The 25,345-nt window shown below is 44.0% G+C and overlaps 1 protein-coding gene across 2 annotated transcripts in view; it reads left to right on the forward strand.

Annotated features, from left to right (window-relative positions):
- The first annotated feature begins 621 nt into the window (after window positions 1-621).
- The window catches only part of AKAP8 (A-kinase anchoring protein 8), a 29,830-nt gene continuing 5,106 nt past the window's right edge, over window positions 622-25,345 (forward strand). Inside the window, exons 1-11 of one of the 2 annotated variants that reach the window (XM_084610331.1) lie at window positions 622-733; window positions 8,264-8,302; window positions 9,404-9,436; window positions 12,955-13,258; window positions 14,473-15,067; window positions 16,280-16,421; window positions 16,874-16,918; window positions 20,334-20,430; window positions 21,122-21,263; window positions 22,060-22,153; window positions 23,796-23,926. In XM_084610331.1, the coding sequence (XP_084466457.1) occupies window positions 715-733; window positions 8,264-8,302; window positions 9,404-9,436; window positions 12,955-13,258; window positions 14,473-15,067; window positions 16,280-16,421; window positions 16,874-16,918; window positions 20,334-20,430; window positions 21,122-21,263; window positions 22,060-22,153; window positions 23,796-23,926 (1,641 nt within the window). In that variant the 5' untranslated portion in view covers window positions 622-714. The remainder of the gene's footprint in view (window positions 734-8,263; window positions 8,303-9,403; window positions 9,437-12,954; window positions 13,259-14,472; window positions 15,068-16,279; window positions 16,422-16,873; window positions 16,919-20,333; window positions 20,431-21,121; window positions 21,264-22,059; window positions 22,154-23,795; window positions 23,927-25,345) is intronic. The other variant, XM_084610332.1, reaches the window with a different exon arrangement.

Raw genomic sequence — 25,345 nt, forward strand, 5'->3', positions numbered from 1 at the left:
TGGGGGTGCAGGTGTAAGCCCTGAGCCACAGGCCCAGCCGGACCCCCTGAGCACTACGGCCCCCACCCCAGCCTGCGAGAGCCACAGGTGGCTGCTCATACCCGAGCACAGCCCAGTCTCTCCTCCCCCTCGCCCATCCGTGTGCCCGGGGGCCGCCCTAGGGAACCCCCAGCCACTTCCAGCCTCACCCTGGGGCGATACCCAGTGTAGGAGGAGCCCTTCCTGCTCCCATGCCTCACCCACCCTCCAGGCAGAAGGAGCTGCCACCACCTTGGAGAAGTGGGGGAGGGGGGGGGCAGCAGGCCCCCAACCCACCGCTCCACGAACCTCCCCTGGGCGTTCCAACATGGCAGCCTTCCCTTTGCCAGCCACTAGCTTTGATTGACGGCTAAAAGCACAGAAACGGGCCAAGGAGAACGCTCAAGGTCACCGAAGAAGAAGTCGTCTAGTCCAATGGGATTTCTCGAACGTCCGCGAGGAGAAGAAACACTAGCCAATGGAAATTGGGAGGGGGGCAGAGCTTTGTGGGAGACCTGACGAATGGGTGCGACGTGGGGCGGAACTCGGGAATACGCCCAATAGGGTGTTTTGGGGGCGGTACCCGATCGCTGCAATGGCCAATGGGCGACGGGCGTGTGGCGCTTGCGTAGTGAGCGGAAGGGCGTGCAGTTAGTGCGGAGGAGCCGTTGGACTTGGCCGAAGGCGGAGGGAGACATGGATCAGGGATACGGCAGTAAGTAAAGCGAGGAAGCGGGGCGGAATGAGGCCTGAGCCGTACGGAGAGCGCTGGGACATCGCGGTGGGCCCCCACCCGCCGCCGCGGACCCCGTTTATTTGGGGGGGGGCAACGTACCCCCTGGCATATTTAACCCCGCCTACCGTGTGCAGACGGCGTTGCTGATTGGCTGTCGGACCCGCCTCTTAGCGAGGTACCCCTGCCGATTGGTGCAGCCTGGGATGGCGTTGTGAGGGAGTTTGCCCACCTCCCCCCCCTCACCGTGAGGAGTGGCGTGGTGGGGAACAGGACCCCCGTGAGGGGGAGGGGAATGGGGGAGGGACCACCCCTCCCTCTCCCGCGATTGGAAATGGAGCGGGTCTCATTTCTGAAGACGACACAAAATGGCGGCTGCCCCTCGCCGCGTGTGCGCGGCCCCGCGGCCTCTGCGGTCCCGTGCGCGGCCCCCCTATGCGCCGTGGGAAGCTGCTGTCGCCTTTTGCTCCAGTGGCGCCCTACGCGCTGCGCTGCCGCGGGGACTGGGCCCAACACTCCCAGGGCTGCCTAGGGGAGCCTCCTCCCCCGCACAGCCCCGTAGCTCAGGCCTGGACCAAGAGCCCATCTCTTTCAGCAGCCCAGGTTTCTGGCCACCCCCTACCGCCGTAACCCTGTGCGGGTCTCTGGCTCTCTCCCCGTCTGTCTCCACTGCTACAGCTTCTCCCCTTCCCGTGCAGTCCTCTGCCTCACCCCACAGTGTAGCCCTGTGACCTGTCCCCGTCTGCCTCCCCTCAGCGCCCCCCCTCCCCCCCCGGGCAGCCCTGTAATGCAACCCCAGATCTCTTTTCTGTTATACGGAAAAGAATATGTGGAGTTGTAAAAGTAAACATTAAAAAAATACACTGAGAAATCCTTAAACTTTAAGTTACAAGTTGACTGGCGGGAGGGAACTTTCCCTGTGTTGGGGATAGTAGCTGGAACTTGCCATTCATTGTCAGAAATTAGATCACACTAGTGGTTCGTCTAATCCAGTAACCAGTCTGGCAATTCCTATTTTCCAGAGCAGACCAGTGCTGGTGCAGACCTCTTAAACCGTCAGTATACACACATTTTCTGTTCAGACCGGAACAGCTCTAGTCCTCACCCATGGTTCCACCACTACAAAGCAGAGTAGTCCAGTGCAATCCTGTTATCCCCTATATGCCATATTAACATAGTTTCAGTGCTCTCCTCTAACACTGCTGCCACGTTAAAGCCGCTCAGTAACAGCATAGTCCATGAACCTGCTAGTATTTGAAGTTGGCAGTTTATATGTTTCAAACTTGGTGTTTCTCATGACAGAGCTACCCACTGTCAACTGTGAAAACAAGGATGTGATTGAAAGGAACAAAAACAATGCCAGATGTGGCCTGGAAAAGGGAATTATTTAGGTTTCTGACAGTTTGAGTTCTTACCTGTGTCAACATTTGTATGTTCTGAGATCTTGTATGAAAGCTACACATATACCTAATGGAACTCTAGCATATTTTCTTTAATTTCACTGCCAGGCTCTTTAGATAACACATTTTAATGTATATTTATTTGAGTATATTTATAAGCTAAAACACTTTACTCATGAGTACAATAACAAATCTGTGTGTGTATGCATTAGAGAGTAATGGGTGGAATTTATGAAGACAGCTGATTTGACTACCAAAAGATTGTAGTAACATGAAGATTGTTAAAACTATGAGAAAATCCTTTTTCATTTTATTCCAAAGAATACCAGTTTATTAATATTAGGCTGTCTTGCTGTGTGTCCACTTTGATGTTAGGACAGTTATATATAGATATTAGACTCATAGATATTAAGGTCAGAAGGGAACATTATGATCATCTAGTCTGACCTGCTGCACAATGCAGGCCACAGAATCTAACCCTCCCCCCCTCCCCCGCGCAATGAATCTCTCACCTATGTCTGAGCTATTGAAGTCCTCAAATCATGGTTTAAAGACTTCAAGTGCAGAGAATCCTCCAGCAAGTGACCCGTACCCCATGCTACAGAGGAAGGCGAAAAACCCCCAAGGCATCTTCCAATCTGCCCCGGAGGAAAATTCCTTCCCGACCCCAAATATGGCAATCAGCTGAACCCTGAGGATGTGGGCAAGATTCACCAGCCAGATACCCAGGAAAGAATTCTCTGTAGTAACTCAGATCCCACCCCATCACAGGCTATTGGGCCTATTTACCATGAATAGTTAAAGATCAATTAATTGCCAAAATCATGTTGTTCCATCATACCATCTCCATAAATTTATCGAGTTTAATCTTGAAGCTACATAGGTCTTTTGCCCCCACTGCTTCTCTTGGAAGGCTATTCCAGAACTTCACTCCTCTGATGGTTAGAAACCTTTGTCTAATTTCAAGTCTAATAAACTTCCCAATGGCCAGTTTATATCCATTTGTTCTTGTGTCCACATTGGTATTGAGCTTAAATAATTCTTCTCCCTCTCCGGTATTTATCCCTCTGATATATTTATAGAGAACAATTATATCTCCCCTCAACCTTCTTTTGGTTAGGCTAAACAAGCCAAGCTCCTTGAGTCTCCTTTCATAAGACAGGTTTTCCGTTCCTTGGATCATCCTAGTAGCCCTTCTCTGTACCTGTTCCAGTTTGAGTTCATCCTCCTTAAACATAGGAGACCAGAATTGCACACAGTATTCCAGATGAGGTCTCACCAGTGTCTTGTATAACAGTACTAACACCTCCTTATCTCTACTGGAAATACCTTGCCTGATGCATCCCAAGACCACATTTAGCTTTTTTTCACAGCCATATCACATTGGCGGCTCATAGTCATCCTGTGGTCAATCAATACTCCAAGGTCCTTTTCCTCCTCCATTACTTCTAATTGATGCGTCCCCAGCTTATAACTAAAATTCTTGTTATTAAGCCCTAAATGCATGACCTGACACTTTTCACAATTAAATTGCATCCTATTACTATTACCCCAGATTACAAGATCATCCAGATCCTCCTGTATGATATCCCGGTCCTTCTCTAAATTGGCAATACCTCCCAGCTTTGTATCATCCGCAAACTTTATTAGCATACTCCCACTTTTTGTGCCGAGGTCAGTAATAAAAAGATTAAATAAGATTGGTCCCAAAATGTAGATGCTAAGCATTGTCACTTGTTGTCATGATGGTAGGTGGTGTATATGTTCTTAGATGATATTGTAAAAAAACTAAAACAAAACCCACCCCTGCCCATTTGAATCCCTGGTTGGCCACTTAAGTTTTTCTTGCCCACTAACCTAGGCATTTCTTATTTTAATTCTAAATTGTTTCTTTTTAAGCCATGCATGTAACTCCCCCATCTTGAATTATCTTCTAAATATTTTTGTGCAGTTATATTCTGTCACAGACTTTGAACAAAGGATTACAACTGTACATATTAAGGTCCTTGAACTTCACATAACTATTTTCTAATCCTTGTGTGTGTTGTCATCCTTTGGTTTCTCTTAATTATCAGTGTGCCTTTCTGGTGAGGAAAATAATTTGTACATAGAAGGATTAATCAAAAGATAATTTTCAGTACAATTGTCTACTGTACCTGAATTGAAATGCTGCTGACTATGGGACAGTTCAGAATGCTGCTCTGACAGAACATGTATTGTTTTCTTTTAATGTCTCCAAAGTCCTTGGTGGAAACCATTTCCCCTGGTAGATGGCAAATAATGCAACAAAAGCTGATTGCAGTTCAATTAGCAGATTGTTTCAATCATAAAACCAAAGCCAGTGATGAATGTGATTTACAGTTCCAGCATATCTGTCTTGTATGGACCCAGGAGGCTGAATGTTAGAAGTTGCTTTGTCACAGATTCGTAGATTCTAAGAAGGTACCATTTCCTCCTGCATAACACAGGCCACAGAACTTCCCCAAAATTATTCCTAGAGCAGATCTTTTAGAGAAACATTCAGAATGGATTTAGAAATAGTCAGTGATGGAGAATCCACCACAACCCTTTGTAAATTGTTCCAATGTTTAATCACCCTCACTGTCAAAAATTTGGAAATAAGGAGTAATCTGAATTTGTCTAATTTCAACTTCTAGCCATTGGATCGTGTTATACCTTTGTCTGCTAGAGTCCATTATTCAATATTTCTTCCCCATGTGGATGCTTACACAATGTAATCAAGTCACCCCCTAATCTTCTCTTTAAGATAAATAACAAGCTAAATAAAGGTTTCAGAGTAGCAGCCGTGTTCCAGTGGGAGCCTCAACACCTGGTGACTTATTTCTGACTTCTGACCCTTGGAAAGTTGTTTGTCCTTCTGTAAAATAGGCATATTTATCTTTTAGTAAGATAGTTAAATGCAGGCTTTATTCATTATTTTTACTATGGGGAGAGAGTATTTTTCCACAGCTGCGGCTATAACTAGTGTTCCATTAGACCTGTTTTTCATCCCCACTTAGAAAAACAGATTTTCATTACATTTTGTGATTTAATATTGGAGTGGAGTGGGGAGACACTCCTGTGACAGGCACTCAGCACCCTGCTTCAGGGAGAAGAGTACCAAAAGCGTAAATCCATATGGCAAAGCTCCCGTCACTGCACCAATTTGACTCGCCGCCAACAAGGGCATTTTTGAGCCTTGACTTCGCCCCAAGCTCTTTTTGCAGCACCATTCTTGAGCAGGTGTGTTTGCATTCTATATTTGTGTCTTTTGGTTCTCGCTTCCGAAATGAAGTTTGCATTTGTTTTGTTAAACTTAGCCTGTCTCTGAATTTTCCATCTTGTGTTGAATTTCTGCTCTCCTCTCTGGAGTGGTTAGTCTCAGTTTTGTATTTATCACAGCTTTTACCAATTTGTTCTCTGCTCCTTCTTACTACGTCATTAATAAATGTGTTAGTGCTTGATCTCCTGACTCCCCTAGACAAATGCTTCCAAACAAAGCTGATGCCGAACTATTAATCCTTGCCCTCTTAACTTGGGTTTAAAACAGGTTAGAAAATCCATTTTTATAATGGCTTTATCTAATCCAGATTTTTCCAGTCATGTAACAAGAACACTAGATTAATGATAATATGTCTATAAGCAATGCCTGGCTGGGGTTTGCATTAACAACTTGTCAAGACATTGAGGTGCAGTCTGTGAATACTCCAGGTTCCAGCATACAGAGCAGTCTGGCCATGGACCAAACTAGATGTCATACTAGGCCAAGTAGCACAGACTAACTGTGCAGACTAACTCTGTATCAAAACTGAGGATGGCTGTAAGGTATATTGTAGAGCTACTTAGGCCTTTTGTGGTCTTCCACATTTTGTATATACTGCTAAGTAAGCTCTAGTTTGACATAATTTGTATTTAAAAAACCTATGCTGGGGATTTTTCACAAATGGGCTTATTTTGTGTGTTACGGTATTGTGATCCAGTGACTAGGGCAATGGGACTCCAGACTTGAGGTCTTTTCTTGGCTCTGCTGTTGACCTGCTGTGAGCAAGGGCAAGTCACTTTCTCCTCTGGCTCTGTTTCCCCTCCCACTCTTTGTCTTACAGTCTGGATAGGGACAGTGCTTAGGACAGTGGGACACTGATCTGATTTGGGCTCTCAAGTTTCATTGTAATACAAATATTTACTCTTCTCTGCTTCCCCTTTTATTTTTTTCATATTTATAAAAGGATTATTTTCTGTTCACTCAAGTGATGGACTTCAAAATTAGGGCTCTGAGGTTGTAGGTGTCTGTGTACACATGGCGTTTATAGGTTTGAGGCTTTATCATTAACTTAAAAAAATGCACTTGTATGTTTTGACTGGGTTTAAATCAGGGGTGGGCAACGTCTGGCATGTGCGCCAAAGGCCGCACGCGAGCTGATTTTCAGTGGCACTCTCGCTGCCTGGGTCCTGGCCACCGGTCTGGGGGGTATTTTAATTTAATTTTAAATGAAGCTTCTTAACATTTTAAAAACCTTATTTACTTTACATACAATGATAGTTTAGTTTATATATTATAGACATATAGAAAGAGACCTAAAAATGTTAAAATGTATTACTGGCACGTGAAACCTTAAATTAGAGTGAATAAATGAAGACTCGGCACACCCCTTCTGAAAGGTTGCTGACCCCGGTTTAAACCTTCCATGCAGCGTCCCCTGTGTAGCCCAAACAGAGCAGCCTAATTCTAATATGTAAAAACTGGAAAGTGAAATTGCTGAACAGAAGTGAAAGTAATAAATGTTCATCCTGAGAGAAATGCAAAATGTGAACCGCCTAAATATTGAAAAGTAAACATCAAAACTTGTAGACTTTGTAAAGCGAGGACCATGTTTAAAACATTTTTTATCTATGACTTTTAACCATTTGCTGTCATGAGCACTACAGTAGCCTTTAGCGATGTACTTTCTTACATGCTCCTATTGTAAGTGTTGTATGAGAGTAATCCTTGCTGAGCTCCTCTTGGGAGATACATTTTAGACTCCCTGAAGGTTTCTTTTTTGTTCAGTAATATCGGCTTTGATTTGTTCTTATGAAAATGCAGATTAAGTTGCCAAGTTAACTTTTATTATAGTAGGGAAATATCCAGTATGCTCTCCTCTAAATTCTCAGGATTCCTGTTCTAAATGGAATTTTGGAATAGAGAATTCAGTAAGTAAATGTACAGAATCCTTTTTTTAAAAAATATATAAATTAAATTTCAAGACTAAATTCTCCTCACTTAGAGGTGAAACTAAATTAGGGGCAAGAGTCTCTACAAGGTGAAGCAGAATTTATAGCCAAGAGGGAAAGAGGGCAAAGGGAATACTCATCCAGCCAGCTCTGTGGTGTTTATGGCTCTGTTGGCTGCTGAAGCAGCATACTGGGCCTTAAAATCCCACCCTAGATGTTTTGGAAAAGGGGTGGAGTCCAGAATTGAGGAAAGAGAGAAATGAATTATTTGGTTACCAGGGTGAAAATTACATTGGCTTCTTTTCAATTAATAATGGGATTGGTAGCCAAAAAGAAATTGAGAAATAAAACCAGTCCTTCACTTCCTATCTCTTCTCCACCAGGGTAACAACATGTGCACTCAGGTAATACACAAGATCGCTCCAGTGCATTTGGAGTATTCTGGCTAACAGTTCTTGAATTTGCGTAGTAGTCCAGTCACTCAGTTTTTCATAAGAGACTGACTTGACTGACTTGAAAATCAGAATAGTTGCAGGTTCACTGTCTTGGCTTAGGTAGGTTTATAACTGCAAAAAAGGTGCTTATTTTGAAAATAATTTTCCTATAAAATGTGGATTCTCTTAAATTTCTCAATGTTTCTGCTTTCACTTGGAGATTATTTATCTTTGTGTTTAGCAATTTGTCTTTTAAATGCGGGGACCCAGGGCTCCAGATGCCAAATGGTAAAAATACTCATGCAAACAAAAATAAACTCAGCTCCATCCCTCAAACCAGTAAAGAAGGAAACAAAAACCATGCTAGCCACTAATGCTAGTTCCTAGGGTAGCCTTCATTCCACAAGACGCTGGGGAAAGAGTAGCATGTCCTTAAAGTAGCTTAATATGTTTGTTTATTTCTACAGGTTATGGCACTTGGAGCACTGCTGCCACCAATGCTCAAGGTAAGTTTCACAGTTATATTTCAAGCTGACATAGGGAATTGCATTTTTTAAAAATAACTTGTTTTATGCCTTTTCCTTTCTAATGTTCTATAACAGAAAGTGTAACATTCCTCATTTTTTGGCTGATAGCTTTTACCCTCTATAATCACACTGGGTAAGTTTTTGTAAATGTTTAGTCCAGCTTTTCAAGGAATACTCATTTCTGTGCTGTGGTGGTGTTTGTCTGTCCTTCCATCTCCCCATCATTTTCCTGGGCTCTTATATTGGAAGTTTGCTTTCCAGACCTAGGCACTGATTCAGCAAACACTTGGGTACATTTTTAACTTTATTCAGTGGGCAACTTACGGTAGTAAAGTTAAACATGTGCCCAAGTGTTTGCTGGATCAGGTCCTACTACTTGATCTCTTTATACCCCTCCTCTATGTTTCCAGGAGTGTTTTGATCTTATTAAACATTGACTTGGAAGCTTTTTCACTATGGTTTTGCCAATAAGCGTTTGTTGAATGAAACTGGAATCTAATTTCTGCAGTTGCTTATGCCCTGTGACCTCTGCTGAGAAACTTGAGAACTGATTTGTGGTTGTGAAGCAATCCTACACTTTTCAGTTCCTCTTTGTGGGTTTTCCTATCTTGAGCTAGTGTTAATAGAACTGGAGTCAGCCAACAATCTTGGGTCTGCTGATGGTGAACATGGGCTAAAGATAATAGCGCTAAATAATATTTCAATATTTGTAGAAATACAACAAAGATTTTCTTTTTGAACCATAAACTGGGAAGAATATAATATTGGTTTTTGTGACTGGATAGTCTGCGTGTATTGGACCCTGAGGTTCTGGTACAGTATTTCTGTATCTCTGGCTTTCTCTTGAAATAAATCAGAAATATTTCCCACATAATACAGTTTTCCATTTAATTCTCCATTACTTGTTACATTTTCATAAGACAGTACTTCTGCGAGCCTTTTCTTTTCTGCTTATGTGAAAGGATAATATTTTTTGCTGGCATGAAATGGAGTGATATTCACATAGCCTTTTATAAACTGAATACCATTGGGTGATTCTTCTAATGTTGAAATAATGCATTTGTCTTTTCATCCCCATAGGTACATATGCAGCAAACGCAGCAAATTGGCAAGGTATGTGTTCTAAATATATTATTTTTGTGTTAAGTCCTCTATACTCTGTTCAACTTATTAAGTTGACTGCAATACCTAGGTTTATTCTCCAGCTCCCTTATTTGTACCTTGCTTCGTCATTCTGCACTATGCTGGGCTTCAAGCCAGAATAATGATGAGCCTGGGTACCAAACCTTTCCCCTCAAAAGCTAGGATTATGCTCTTGACATTAAATGACACCTTGATTGTGTGCAGTATACAGAGCTGTACCTGCCTGCTGGTACTGCTAAAGGGTTTGTCTGTGTTTCCATAATAAATCCTTGCATTGGGTTTAGAATTTAGCTTTTCACTCTGGCGTGTAATTTGCCTTGGTTTGAAGTATTTTTAAAGCTGGGTTTTGTGCCTTAATTTGGGAAGAACTAATTATTATTACTTTTAGTCTTCTTTTTCTCTAGTCTTCACTTTAAAAAATTGGGTATTGTGTAGCACAGAGGACAATAGACCTCTGGTCAAGTCAATAGGGAAAAATGAGTTTCTCTTATTTGTGTTATCATGGTTCCTAGGAGCCCTAGTTATAGATTATTGTGCTAGGTGCTGAAAAAGTGTAGAACAGAAAGATGGTGTCTGCCCCAAAGAGTTTACAGTCTAAGACAAGACAACAGATGGATAAGACAGGTGGGGAAGTACAAGGAAATGAGACAGTATTGGTCCTCAGGATAGGCAATAGCGTCAGTGCACCAGTGGCCTAAAGTTGTCAAGTTTATTGTGGGCTTAATAGAATGGAGAGAGTTTTGAGGAGGGTTCTTGACCATGATTTGGCAGCCACTTAACTAGAGCCCTAGGATTGGCATAGCTGAGGGTATTGGAGGTTAGAAGTAGCAGTGGAAGAGCTCTGAGAGGAAGCTTGCCTTTTAGTACATGGCTCAGAAATGCATTTTCTCTTCAGAACCAGTACAGCCCTGGCTTGATGAGTCAGTGCACTGCTTGTAGCACACTGGCAGGTTGTGTATGTGTAGTGCTGTTACAAGAATTCTCTGTACAGTAACTCCTCATTTAAAGTCGTCCTGGTTAATGTTGTTACATTGCTGATCAATTAGGGAACATGCTTGTTTAAAGTTGCGCAATGCTTCTTTGTAACGTTGTTTGGCAGCCACCTGCTTTGTCCACTGCTTGCAGGAAGAGCAGCCCATTGCAGCTAGCTGGTGGGGGCTTGGAACCAGGGTGGACCAGCAACTCCCCTATCAGCTCCCCGCTCCCCTAAGTTCCCTGTGTGGCAGCCGCCCAGCAGGCTATCAATTGCCAAGCAGTTTGGCTGTCCCTCCCCCCACTGTCATGTGCTGCTTCTGCCCTCTGCCTTGGAGCTGCTCCTGGGAGCCTCCTGCTTGCTGTGGGGAGGGGGGGGAGAAGGGGGCTAATGTCAAGGTGTCTCCCTCCCCCCTGCTCCTGCCCGCTGCTTACCCCTTCTCCATGTAGAGCAGGGTGGGGACATGACAGGGCTCAGGACTGAGAGAGCTTGCTGGCTGCAGCTGCTGACTCAACTTGCTGATATACTTAAAAAGGCAGTGTACTTAGAGTGGGGTCAGCGTACTTAAAGGGGCAATGCACATCTTTCTCTCACACACACAGGGTGTGTGTGTGTCTGTCTCTGTCTGCCGTGCTGTCTCCCCTCCCTCCATTTGTGCTGCCTTGTAGAGTGTGAGGCTACATTAACAACAATGTGTTAACCCTTGAGGGCTCAGCCGAATGCTACTTCATCATTTAACAGTAAGGCATTCCCTAAGAAATATCCCACCTTCTGAATACACCACCTCAACCAAGCTTCATAATCATCATTGCTGTGTACAGTATTAAATTGTTTGTTTAAAACTTATAGTGCGTGTGTGTGTGTGTGTGTGTGTGTGTATGTATATATATATATAAAACATATATGTGATATTGTGACAGACCCAGACCAGTGGGGTACAGGAGTCTGGTAGAAGACAAATATACTGGCTACTGGATGAACAGTTTTCTGTTCCCTGGGTGACCAGAGCAGGGGCTGCCCTAGAGCAATCAGGAACCTGCTAGAACCAATTAAAACAGGCAAGCTAATCAAGACACCTGGAGCCAATTAAGAACCTTCTAGACTCAATTATGGCAGGCAAGCTAATCAGGAGACCTGGTTTAAAAAGGACCTCCAAACAGATAGTAATGGGGCGTGCCAGGAGCAGGGAGTGAGAAGGTGTGCTGCTGGAGGAGTGAAGAGTTCAAGCGTGATCAGGCTTTGGGAGGAAGATCCTGCCGTGAGGATAAAGAAGGTGCTAGGGGAAGGCCATGGGGAAGTAGCCCAGGGAGTTTTAGCTGTCATGCAGGGGACACTGTAGACAGCTGCTATCCACAGGGCCCAGGGCTGGAACCCGGTGTAGAGAGTGGGCCTAGGTTCCACCTATCCCCCCCAATTCCTGATCGGGCACAGGAGGAGTTGACCTGGTCTGTGAGAAACACCAGAAGGGAAGGTCTAAATTGGAAAGGGATCTGGCCTGTCCCTGACCCACTAGGTGGGACACAGAGACTGTGGGGATTGTTCTGTTTCTCCCATGCTGGTCAGTGATGAGGTTAGCTGAGTGGATGGCAGGTCTGAGCCACTAGCAAAAGTGGCCAAACTGAGGGTTTCCATGAATCTCTGAGGCAAGCAAATCTGTCTATAAGTGCAGGACCCACCAAGGCAGAGGAGGAACTTTGTCACTATAGGTTTTTTTGTCTGGTGAAAAAAATTTCACTGGAACCTAATCCCCCCTATTTACATTAATTCTTACGGGGAAATTGGATTCGCTTAACATTCAGCTTAAAGTTGCATTTTTGTCAGGAATGTAACTACAACGTTAAGCGAGGAGTTACTGTACTGTCATGCACTTTCCAAATCTCTGGATTTGCATAAGCAGTATCCAATAGTGGCATGAACATAGATGTAGTGCAGTGCTTTTCCCCCTCACCATTATATGATCTTGCCATAAGGCAGCTTATGTTGTTGTCAGAGCTAGAATATGACTCATCACTTCAGATTTTCTGGTTAGTCTATTAAATGTATGTTAATATCGTATTTATTCTTGCATACGTGGTTACAAGCCCAGCAACACAGGTCTCTCAAATTTTAGCATAGCTTCATGGAGCCATACTACATGGGTAGTGCATGCTGACAATGTATTATGCTGTAGATACTGAACATTATTATAACAACACATCTTTATGGTAGTACAGGATCTCTCTCATATCAGTTAAAACCAAGCTGGACCAAGCACTGGAATAATCCTACACTGGTTCATGATAATTGGCTGGTTGCAACAGATATTTTTCTATTTCTGATTTCTGTAGCTTTAGGAAATCTGAATTTTCCTTCATGGAAAACCTGACCATAGTTGTTCTAGTTTACAAGTTTTCATCAAATAGTAAAGATCAGATGCAACCTTGACTAGTAGAGCGAGTTCATTAGAATCTAAACTCCTCCGATGAGCCTACATTTCTTTGACAGTGTATTCAATTTTACTTTCCTTTTCTGCAAGGCTACGAAGGCTATGACTATTATGGCACCCAAACCACCGGCTCTACTACAGCTGCCTCGTACAATTATGCTGCAGCAGCAGCAGCAGCTGCAGCTGCAACCACTAATACCTGGGAGACTCCCAAAACTACCGACATGACCATGACTGCTGATGTCAACACCAGTATGCCAGTTGCAACTTATAGTACGGAAACTGTGGCAAATGAGAACTCTGACTCCATCATAGCCAAAATAAACCAGCGTCTGGATATGCTGTCAAAGGAAGGCAGTGGTGGAGGCGGGGAAGGAATGGAAGACCAGGAAAGGTGACTTATCACTTCTTTCTTTTCACAGAGATTTTAAATCTTAAATCACTGTAACTTCAAATTAAATTTGAAACATTTTACAGCAGAGGGAATGGTCCAATATTAATTCCTCTTAAACAGACACATTAGTACAAAATGCAGCCTTGATCTCTCAACCCCTATTCAGCATAACAATGTATTTTCAAAGCTGGTTTCTCTGTTCATCCTTAGTTGTACCAAAACTTACTTTTATTAATGATGAGATGCTGAAGTGAGATGTTTAATCTGCAACTGTATTTTTCTTACCTTTTCTAATAATGCCTTGTAATCTAAATAGTTTGTATTGCTAGACCAGTCAGTATGAAGAAAAGTACCAGATGCTTGCTCTGTTATTCAGACAGTAATATGCATCCTGACATCAGCTGTAGGAAGGAAGAAATGAAATACATAACCTTTCTGTGGCATTGGTACCTGCTACTTCGTCAGCCAAGATGCTGATAGATTTATCTGCTTTAATTCCACACCCAGAGGTAAAACCAAAAGTTTTCTCTCTTGGATTCCTTATTAGTGCCCCTGCTGCTATGTTAGGAATATTGCAAGTACGTTGGAACCCCTGTGTACTGCCTCTACCCTGCAAAGCAGAGGTATTTCTCATTTCTCCTCAGGGCTTCTACTTCAGGCAGGGATTTTTGCTCTTTTGTCCCTCTGTATCTAATTAATTCTCCAGTTATTTCCTATTTCTGCAGCTGTGTACTGTGCCACGCTTCCTGTATGCTTGTAGTTCTCCTAATGTGCCAGCCAGGGAGCTAGCTGGCAGTGGGGAAGGGGATCTCTTGGCTGTACCTCAGTGTGGGATTAAGGTGGATAAACCCATCAGCTTTTTTGATTGACAGATCAGCAGGTACCCACTCAGAGAGGATAAAAATTAAAAGTGAGACTCTTTTTTCAGTCATATTTCTGATTAGACATATTTGTGCAGCAGACTTACAATTTTTGGTTCAATTCTCAAGTCACCCTAAGACTAAGGACAAGGTGAGTGAGTTCCTGTGCAAAGATGTCACTCAGCAGGGACCACAGTATTATTTTCATTCTTTACATCTTAATTCTTTGTGTCCTGATTCTAGTTTTAACCCAAATTTAAATCTGGATGTAAATTTCTCTGTGGCTTTTATGTTTGGCAGAGCATAGCTCTGTGCTTTATTAGCTACTTATTTGATTCCTTGCTTGCTCTGCAGCTCTTTCAGGTTTGAGTCTTTTGAGTCTTATGACTCAAGGTCTTCAATGAACGACCGTGATCTGTACAGAGCTGGCTACGATTATGGCGAAGTTGGAACTGATCGGAATGATTCCTTTGGAAGCCAATTTGACAGCCGCAGGAATCAGTCCAGCAACAGAGGAAACAGCTATGGTCTCATTAGAGGGAGGGGCCAGAATCGGATTCAAAATCGGGGGCGTCTAAATGCTTTCAACCGCACCGACCGCTTCATGCCATCTTCAAGTACTGAGCGACTGTCTGCACGCTGGAATGAGTTGAACTATATGGGTGGGCGGAGCATGGGTGGTCCCTGCCCCAACAGGCTTCCTTCCCTCTTCTCTCAAGCCCTTGTCCCTGACTATTGCGATTACGGGGATTATGGTGATTACGGGGATTATGGAGATTATGGAGATTATGGCGACTATGGTGACTATGGTGACTACGGAGATTATGGTGACTATGACTATGGCATGATGGGAATGCCAGGAATGGGAAGGTATGGTAACATGCCATATGGAGTCGGCAGGCAACGAAACAGAGTGAGTACAGTGCCGTGGCATCTGAACGTTCTTATGGTAAGAGCCGTCAAACCACTTGTTCTTGTTCTTAAAACCCTTTGCTTTTACTCATGTAGTTACCCTTAAAAGACGGGCAGTGCATTGTTAATTCAGGGGCAATGGGATTAGCTGTGAAGTATGCTCTTCCTGTTAAAAGGATATGTTTTCCTTTGATAATTGCCAGATTTCACAGTCACTTTTCAAAGAGTCAACAGGCTGGTGTGCTGTTTCTCTGTACAAAAAATATAGTTCCGAGCAGACTTTTTCTTTAGAAAAATTTAACGATTTGGGAGGCCGGGAACCGTGTACAGTATTTTGGATAACCTTGGTACAGCTCATCTGCTCAGTTTATAAAAGGATTTACTGCATTAAGTACAGCTAATCTAAATCAGCGTTTCTCAAATGGCCCCGTTCCACAGGCCCCGCTGATCAACTCCTCCCCCTCCCTCCCAGTGCCTCCTGCACACTAAAAGTCCGGTGGTGCAGCGGAGCTAAGGCAGGCTTCCTACCTACCTTCCTTGGCTCCACGCCACTCCCGGAAGCGGCTGGCACGTCGCAGGGGGTCTCCGTGTGCTGCCTCCGCACTGAGCGCTGACTTTGCTGCTCCCACTGGCTGGGAACTGTGGCCAATGGGAGTTGAGGGGGTGGTGCCTGCGGGCAGGGGCAGTGCGTGGAAACCCCTTGACACACACACCCATCCCACCCCCGGCATAGGAGCTGCTGCCAGAAGGATGTGACAGTTGCTTTCTGGAGCAGACTGAGGTAAGCACTGCCCGGCCAGAACCCGCCCTGGTCACCCCCTCCCATTTTACAAGCTCTGGGCTGGAGCAGAGGGTTGGGCTCTGCACCCAAACTCCCTCACAGAGCCCTCACCCTCTCTTACAACCCAACCCCCTGCCCCAGCCTGGTGAAAGTGAGTGAGGGTGAGGGAGAGCAAGTGACAGGGGGAGGGGGAATGGAGTGAGTGAGAGTGGGGTCTCGGAGAAGGGGCGGGGCAAGGGCTGAGTTGGGGGGTGGGGCTTGGAGGTCCCTGAAAATTTTTAAGTCAAAATGGGGGTCCACGGGTTGGTAAAGTTTGAGAACCGCTGATCTGGACAGAAGGTTACAGGGTCACATCTGCTTTTAGGAGCTCATTTCATTTAAGCTGCAGAAGGGTTAGAAGAGCTGGAGCGTCTTGGTTAATGCTGAAAAGGTGGTCCATAAGATACTTCACCTAGTTTGTGTTTCTAGCCCAAGAGGAGGAGTTTCCGCAACCGCTCAGGGGGTCGATCAGATAGTGAAGGAGGGCGCAAGCGGAAACAGTCCCAAAGTGGAGATGAACCAGACAGCAAACAGGCAAAGACTGACAGCGAAGGAGACGACACCGAGAATGGTACAGTCCTGTTTTTTTGACTAGAAAGGCTCGCAGCTAACATCACTGATTAAGTGCTTCCTCTCTTCACTGGCTGGCAACCAGCACTATAGATATTGTCTGTTAGATCTTAAAACTCAGTGGTCCTTAATCTGAGGCTATAGTCTGTCACTGTTACTGTGGTACACTGTTAGGTGCCTCCTAGCATTCAGGCTTTCCTCAGTGATCTGCAGACTCATCAGAGAAGTTGGTGCTCTAAATTCATCATTAAGGTAGGGACAGAACTTGTAGCAGGGACTACCAGATAGGAGAGAGAATAGTCAGCAAGTTGAGTTTTGTATTGGTGGTTATGAACCAGTGCTCTGTGAGTAAATAGGCAACTATATAGTGCTGGTGTCTTGTAACTTGCAGTAAGAGCTGGGGGACAGGCTTTCCCCACCCTAGTTAAATGACCTGTCTTGTGTATCTGGCAGATGATGGTGAAGGAGAGGACAAATCTGGAGATGAAGGAGACAAAGGTGTAAGTAACTTTCTAGAGCCTCTATAGAATGAATGTGAATTTTCTGAACGTGTCTGCTAGATTCTTTCTGAGCTACCTTTATTAGATTAGCCTCACCTGAGAGTGAAGATTTGAGACTATTGTAGCTAGTGTCCTTTACTTCGCTCCCATACACCAGGGCCAGAATTTTCAAAAATAGCCAAAAGGTTGGCTTCTAAATTTACTTAGACATCTTTTTCTCAAAAATGCTGAGTACCCAAAAGTTCCCTCCTACTGCAATATGGGATACGTATGACTGCCCCTAATGTTGGGGTGCTCTGAACTCTGCTTTCTAGACCTGCACAATGCTCCATTATTGTTCCATGATTTTGGAGGGAGTATGATCTAGTAATTAGGATAGTGGGGTTAAACTCCTTATTAATTACGTTTATTACAGTAGTGCGTAAGGGCTGACTAAGGATGGAGCCCCATTGTGCTAGGCACTGTACAAACACCAAATTTTGTCCATGGCTATGACTCATTTTTTTAGCAACATATAAAATGTTAAGACTGGCAAAATAGGATCTCATTGTCATATTCTGAAATAGCCTTAGCAAAACAATTTTGCAAATTTTAGTTAAATATGATGGTTTGATGTAAAAATGACTGTACACTGTATACTCTGTCAGTCACTGACAGATTACTGCAGATACGGTTTATGTGGATTTTTAAAGTAGTAGCTGATGTTGATGGCTTTCTTTGTTTTTGTTTTAAAGGAGAATGAGGGTTGTGGTGAAGATTGGGAGAAGAAAGGTAGGGTGATTTCTCCACTTCACATGATTCCTGTGGACTTAACGTACCCAATTAGTGTGTTTTCCCTCTTTACACTTGGAGCTATCTTGAGTTCAGCATTCAGTCAAAGGCTTATAAAACTTAGGAGTGTGTTATGTAATGTCAAGTACAACACACACAGGTCCAGGTGCCTGAGCTGCTGCTTTAGTGTAGTCTTTTGCAGCCTGGTGGAATAATGCCCCTTGCCTGTGACATATCAGAGCTCTGACACTGTGCTCACGGCTGTACTGAAAAGCCAGTCACAGTGCCTGTCCACGCTTACAAACTAAGATGGAAAAACAAAACACCAGTGGTCCAGTAAATGGATAAAGCAGGATTTTCTCTAATAATGACACACTTCTTGGGTGGTGGTTTAACAGTGACACTCTAAATTAAATATGTCTCTGTCCAGAGCAGGTGGAAGCATATTAGATCAAGGGTTAGTTTGAAAGCCTTATTATCTCGTGTGACAACCACTCTTGTCATTCCTTTTTAACTGAATTCCTTTGAGTTGAATAGAGAACAGAAAGGGCGCAGCCACATCTGGGCTATCTGCTATCATGGGGGAAGGGGCCTGTTATGTAAAGAGTTTTATCTTAGAATTTATAGATGGAGGTGTCTTATTGGGTCTCTTGTAGCCAGAACCGTCTCCCCTTGCATCCATGTGTTTCTTGTATTCGTGCTATGCATGTCTGGCAGGTTGTTGGGCCTACACTGTAAGGGGAAGATACCTCTTTTTCACTTGCTGATTGCGAAGAGGGACTTGAGTCTGACATCAAGTCATAAAGCATATTTATTAATTCCAGATTGAGGGTAATGTCACTGAAGGGACTTATAACACAGAGCTGGCTAATCTGTGCGATCAGTTTGAGGGGTAAACCCTTAGATAGCAAAACCACAAAAATAGGAAGGCAGAGACTAAACATTGAGACTGCCCCATTTATTGCTCTTAGCTGGGATTTTCAAAAGTGCTCAGCGTTGGCTTAACTCAGTAGGAGTTTTACCATTGAATTCAGTGAAAGCAGTTATGCCAGTGCTGAGCAATTCTGAAAATTACACCCCTTGTCTGTATTTGTGGAAAGAATTTTAGCTAATAGCATACTTGTCACAATTTTCACTTATGGCCTGTTGTCTTAATTCTACATTTGGAGACCTAAGTTAGTCAATTCTAGACTCCCCTTTTCTCTTACGCTTTCAAGACATATATGAGTCTTTTAGAGATTCACAAGCCACTGCTTGTTTGAAATTGTGATCTGCATAGTTGTGGGAATGTAGAAAGCCGTATTTGTGGCTTATTAAATGCTGAAGTAAAGCAGAAACTTGGAACAAGATGGTTTTGCATGTTAGCTGCTATGCAGCACATGATTATTGGGGGGGGAACCACACGTTTTCTGTATGGGGAATTAGTGCTCTGCTCTAGCCACACATAGGACATTCTCATGGCTGACATTGGGATATAGTTTGATGTTCGGATGTTTATCCAACCTTCCTCTTTGATAACCAGATCCTGACCCACAGAGGGTCCCCTATCTTAGGTGTTAGCACAGTACAGGCAGTGGGGTAGGGTTGCTCTCTCTATTGGGTTCTGGCTAGTTGCTCTCTTCAAATCCTGTGTTCTCCTATGCATGTGGAGACCTCGCAGAATACATGGCTGTGCATTGGAAAAGCCCTAGAACTGTGCAGTTTGAAGACAGCAGGCTGTACAGTGAAGATAAAAATACCTGGATATCTAGTTCAGTTGGAGACTGGGACTGAGGTTCTGTCCATTTCTCCCTCCCTGGCTTACACTTAGTTGTCGTGGTTCCAGAGGCCTTAAAGCCCCAATGATGTAAATTTAGCTATAAATATTATTCCTTTTCTCACTAAGGATTTTGGAGAAATAGTACTGCAGTGGCTTCAAAGCTCCTCTGAGAAACCAGACAGCAGTCATGTTTATCTGTGGCAGACATTCTGGAATGGCATGCGAGGTGTTTTGAACCCTCTGGGGTGCTTTTCTAGCATCCTGAAAAATAGAAGGTGAAAAAAGTGAAAGGAAAATACCAAATATAATAGTGTGATACAAAATGGAGTCTGTGCTTCAGTTCTCAGGTAAATGAGTCACTGAGAATGTGCGTTACCGGCACTCGACCACCCAAGGAAACCAAGGCTATGAGGGAGGGACAGACACTAGTCATGCAGGGGAAGTTGGGTAAATTTGTGTCACCCAATGCAGCTACCCCAAGGGAGGGCCTTCACTGTCAGCAGTAAGAGCTGGTTCCATTGGTGGTTGCTGTGTCTTCACTGAACCCAGCAACTTCTGAAGTTAAGTGATGGGCACCAAGAGTCAGGAATGGGGTCTGTTACAATTGGTACTACTCAGACTGAGAACTCTTAATTCTAAGAATATTTAGGCTGGAAGCTGAGTGGCTTTCCAGAAACACACACATGATAGAAAAGTGGCCTGAGAAAACAGATCAGACAGAGGAGCTGTCAGAGATCAGGAAGGATAGGGATTTCTTGAAGCCTAGCATGGGAGGGAAGCACAGTAGCTCACATCCTAATAAAACCCAAAGAATTAGATTTCTGCCAACAAAAAATGTTTACATTAGGTGTGATATAGAAACTTTAAATGTGATTCTCTGTAGCGTCTGGAGATGGCGGTGATGATGATGATGATGAGGTGAAAAAGAAGAGGGAGAAACAGAGGAGAAGAGATAGAATGCGTGATCGTGCTATGGACAGGTAAGTGACTATAGAGGAAGCAATCAATACATCAATCTCCCAAGGGCAGTGCTGTGACTCATCATCCCTAATCCACCTGGCACAAAAGAATTCTCTTTGGATCCCTGCAGGAGATCTGAACTCCCTCCTGTTCACACAACACAAATATAAGTTCCCGTTTGAAGTCGGTACAGTGGAATCAGCATTTCAATTCCAGTCAATCTATAATACTCTTCTCTTTGTGCTTTGTAACTCACATTAAAGAAAGGGGAATGGAGGTATTGTCTAATAGTTACAGTTGTAGAAGTAATTCTTTATAACTGTTATGCTAAATACAGAGCATTGCCATTTTAAAAAGTAAGCATTCTAAAGACTAAATGACCAATTAAGATAACTTACCCATTCAGTACCTATGTACAAATTAACAATAGTATTGTCAAATGAAAATTCATTTTGTTTATTCCCAACATTAGGCTTAACTCTGACCCGTAAAATACACCTGTATTCTTTCAACATGCACATACATGCTACAAAGCAAAATTACACAATTTCTGACAGGAATGTAGTAGTACTGCATCAACTGAAACTGGAGAGGAAAGTTTGGTAAGCAGAAAATTCCTCAAATTGGAATTTTGTCAGGATGCTGGAGCTTACTCTTGTGAAAAGTTTCACTGTAGACATAGATTATTGTACCGCACGTTACTTTCTTCAGAATCCAGTTTGCCTGCTCTGTGTGTAAGTTCCGCAGCTTTGAAGATGAAGAAATCCAGAAACATCTGCAAAGCAAGTTTCACAAAGATACCCTGCGATACATTGGCACCAAACTCCCTGATAAAACCGTTGAATTCCTGCAGGTATGTGGATGGCTCAGCCTTTTTTAACCCTTACTTAAAATTCCTAGAATGGCGTAGGAGAAGGCACAGGGTAATTGAGGAATTCTGTTACTGTCTGTCACACCTGCTGATTGCATTGCCCAGAGCTTGGTAACGGGGTACAGAGCCCACTGGCTCCCTTCCGGCTCATGCCAGCATTCATGAATCAGTAAAGAGCCATCAATTGATAACTCTTCATGTGAAATGTGGGGTTAGGGTTGTCTAGTTCCTAGTGCGTGTCACACAAATAACTCTCAGTTGGCACTGTTTAAGCCTTAAGTTGGCTGGCTCAGCAGAGAAGCCAAGAAATGAATTAAGCCATAGAGACTGACCTTCCCCTCCCCTCAGCTCTAAAAGCATGTCTTTCGGGTGAGGTGTCAGGCAACTTGTGCTTCTGCAGCTGGGTGTTTAAGTCTCCAGGCTGTCAGTAGGCATCTTTCAGGAACACAAAGGTCACGTGAATGGTTTAAAGAGACAGTTGCCAGTGTCATGGCACTATTGACTACTGTAGCATGCTGAGATGTATGGAGTGTGGCTCTGACTGAGTAGATATGTCTGAGCTCCTGAAGGTATAGGCAGGGTGGGGGCAGGGGAAGTGCTTGGCAAGTCTCTTACTTATTTAGTTGTGCTCTCTTCCCCTCCCCATGGGTTTTCTTAGAGAGCGCTCATGTCCCTTCTGAGTGGCATGCTATAGATTGTGCTGCTTATTGATGCCATTGGCTTGTACAAGTGGTGGAGAGTTTCATTCTCTCTTCCTCCCTCCCTGCCCCCCCCCCAGGAGTATATTGTGAACAGGAATAAGAAAATTGAAAAGCGTCGTCAGGAGCTGACTGAGAAGGAGGGTACAAAGCAGAAACCAGACCCTTTCAAGGGTAAGTGATGTCTGTGTATGCGTGGAGACTTCGTTTTGCTGTGGCACTTAGGAGCACCAGGAATGGACCAGGACCACTTTGTGCTAGGTGCTGTACAAACACAGAACAAAAAGACAGTCCCTGCTCTACGGATTTTACAATTAAGTATTGCCTGCTCAGTCAGCTCTTAATTAGGCCCAAGATGCCACAAACTATCCGACTCCCTAAGCAGAAAACAGTTGTATTACTCTGAAATGGTGTGGCTTAGATGGTCACTGGAAATCCAATAGCCCTGGAATGGCAAGTGCTGAAGGAAAAGGCCAACAGTGTGGATGCTGCTGGCTGAGGGATGGAAAAAGGAGCCACATTTACTTTTCCTTTCTCGGGCCAAACTTCTTATCTGAGAGGGCTGGGATAAGGCAGAAATTTAAACTTGCCACCCACCCTCAGCTTCAGTATCCAGTTTAATCTTACCATTTTACCCCAGTGACTGGGAGGCCTGCTAAAGATGGCTGCATCTTGAATGTTAGAAAGTGAACAAGTGCCATTTTTAAACGGCTGAGTCACTCTGTGCTCTGTTCATTTTTGTAGGCAGTTGTGGCTTAGCCTTGCTTCTAGATGCTATGTCACAGAACACATGGGTGCCACGGCAGATTTTACAAAAATAAGAGGCCACACTATCAGGTGGGGAGAGACTGCAGATTCTCTGCATGGTTTAATGAGAATCCACTGCAGTATTACTGATGCTGAATTCTGTGGCCAGTGAAGATGTATGGCAGTGGGAGATGAGAAAATGTTCAAAAGCAAAGGGTTTTATTGGCTTTGTAAATATTCAGTTGAACACAGCAGATCCCGTGTTCATTTTACTATTTAACTTCATTAAAAACTGTAGGGCTGTTTTTTTCCTGATTTGTTCTTGCCCCCATTTCTACAATAGCACATTGCCACAGCACCTACAAGGTCTTGCTTAGCACACAATTCCCAGCATGTTTTCCTGCAGTGCAGGGTCTCCTCAGACGCAGCCAGTTAGTGAAAAGGCATTTGTACTAATGTTGTGAGCTTGGGTCCTGTGATAGGTGGTTACACTTGAATTAAGTTGTGCTTTGGCCGACAGTAAGCCAGCTAACAGGTTTTTGCTGTTGGCCTCTGAAAATGGGTAAAGGAGGAGTGAAATATTCCAAAATGTAGGAAATCATTTGTGCTGTCCTGCCTTTGAGACTTTGTTAGAGTCTCATTGAAGCCACTTTAAGGTAGGCTGGCCTTGTGGCGAAGGCACTTACCTGGGACTCAGGAAATCTAGGTTCCATTCCCTGCTCTGCTTAGTGGAAGTCAATGATTTTTGTGCTTGTCTGGCATTAGGATAAGTGGTGATATTTGTGATGTGCTCTGATACAACAGGAGTGGGGCATGTGTAAGAATCTAGACTGGTGAGACAAGTGGCGTCTCAAATCCTTAGAATGACACGCATGGATGGTTCTCAGAAAGCAAGGCAGAATTGAAAGGAGATGAGATACCGGTGTCAAATTACTGCCAGTTACATCCCAGAGGGAGTTTTGTGATCTTTATTTATGGGAGTGGTGAGAGGGTGTTGATGGGACTCGCAGAACGTTTTTCGAGGTAACAGGTACTCTGAATGTTGGCTAACCTGTCTGTATCACCCCAGGTATCGGCCAGGAACACTTTTTCAAGAAGATCGAGGCAGCTCACTGTATGGCTTGTGACATGTTAATTCCTGCACAGAACCACCTCCTCCAAAGACACCTGAGGTCAGCAGACCACAACAGGAACCGCAGGGTAAGCAAGCATACTCATTTCTGGCCAACTACTCATTAGATAATTTTAAAGTAACTTCATCTTTAACTCTGAGAACTGGCTGAATGGACAAGTAAGGGGCTGAGGGTTTCTGACTGCTGAAGGCTCCTGACTGCTGAGGGCTCTTGCATGGAGGAATGCTAACTTGCTTTCCACCTGCTAGAAACCCTTCTTATCTTCTGGCTTATTGTTCCCAACCTGATGGAATGCAAAACCAACCAGTAACTTTGTGGTCACTAGTGGTTGTGGGAAGACGAAGGAACTGGCCATATGGATTTTGTTCTCCTGCAGGTATTGGCTGGTAGGTAGGTATTAGCAGCTGAGCTGCAAGGGGTTGTAGTACATGTTGGGAGTGAGAGAGAGATGAATAGAAGTGGTTACAAAGAAAGTGAGATCTGGTCTTGCCTTTTGTAATCTGCCATCCCACAGTATGTCAATGAATTCGAGAACCATGTAATCATTGTTAGGAGCTGAAGTTTCCATATGCTGACTGGGATACATAGGGAGATAGACCCTTAAGGGCAGATCTTTTATTGGGCCAAGAATTAGATTTTGGATGGGATTCCTACATTTTAAGGCCAGAAGGCAGGACTGTGATCATCTAGTCTGACCTGCATAACACAGTTTAGAGGACATCATTCTTTTTTTTTCCTTTCCCTCCCCCCCCTCCCCCTCCTGTAATTTCTGTGTGGCTCTGGCTTTTCCTTCCTGTTCTCTTGGGATTTAAACTGCTCTGACTCAGGAGTGCTGTATAAATTACACACCAAGTGTTCTCTTTGAGGTTGCACTATTTTATAGTGCTGCTTAATTAAAAATTCAAAAACCTCCCTTGTCAGAACACTTGAGGCAGGCACAATAATAATTTTAACAGAAGTCATAATATTAGATGAGCATCTAAACCCGCATTAGCCACAGTGGAGCTTTACAATATATCTTCCCACAGGCCTTCATCTCAGTTCAAAATGGAGCAATACATGATGAGTAAAGCTACAATATAGTCATGGCAATCACGTATTCTGTGACTTTCCATTCCTGGCAGGAGCCATTCAGCAGTGGGTGGCCTTCCCTGTGTCGGGGTTTGTTGTTGTTGTTCTCGCAGCCCTAGCTGTGGGGGGGTCTCCACTCATTCCACCAGGATCACAGCTTTCCCTGTATGTTGCGCCTGCAGGGACGAGGGGTCACTGTCCCTGCAGCCATGTAGGGAGCCCTCTGCAGCCCTGCTGCCACAGGCGTGAAGGAGCAGGGCTGCAGAGGGGACTATGCGCTGCTGCAGGGCTGGTGACAGTCTCTACAGGGCAAGGGGCGGGGTGGATGCAGTCCCACTGACTGTTGTTTTCATCAGTTTCCTTGTGTCAGCTGAAATCAGTGTTTACTGACATCTGTCAGTTTAAAATCAAATCC

This window comes from Lepidochelys olivacea (assembly GCF_965140295.1).
Source record: "Lepidochelys olivacea isolate rLepOli2 genome assembly, chromosome: 20".
Classification (NCBI taxonomy): Eukaryota; Metazoa; Chordata; order Testudines; family Cheloniidae; genus Lepidochelys; species Lepidochelys olivacea.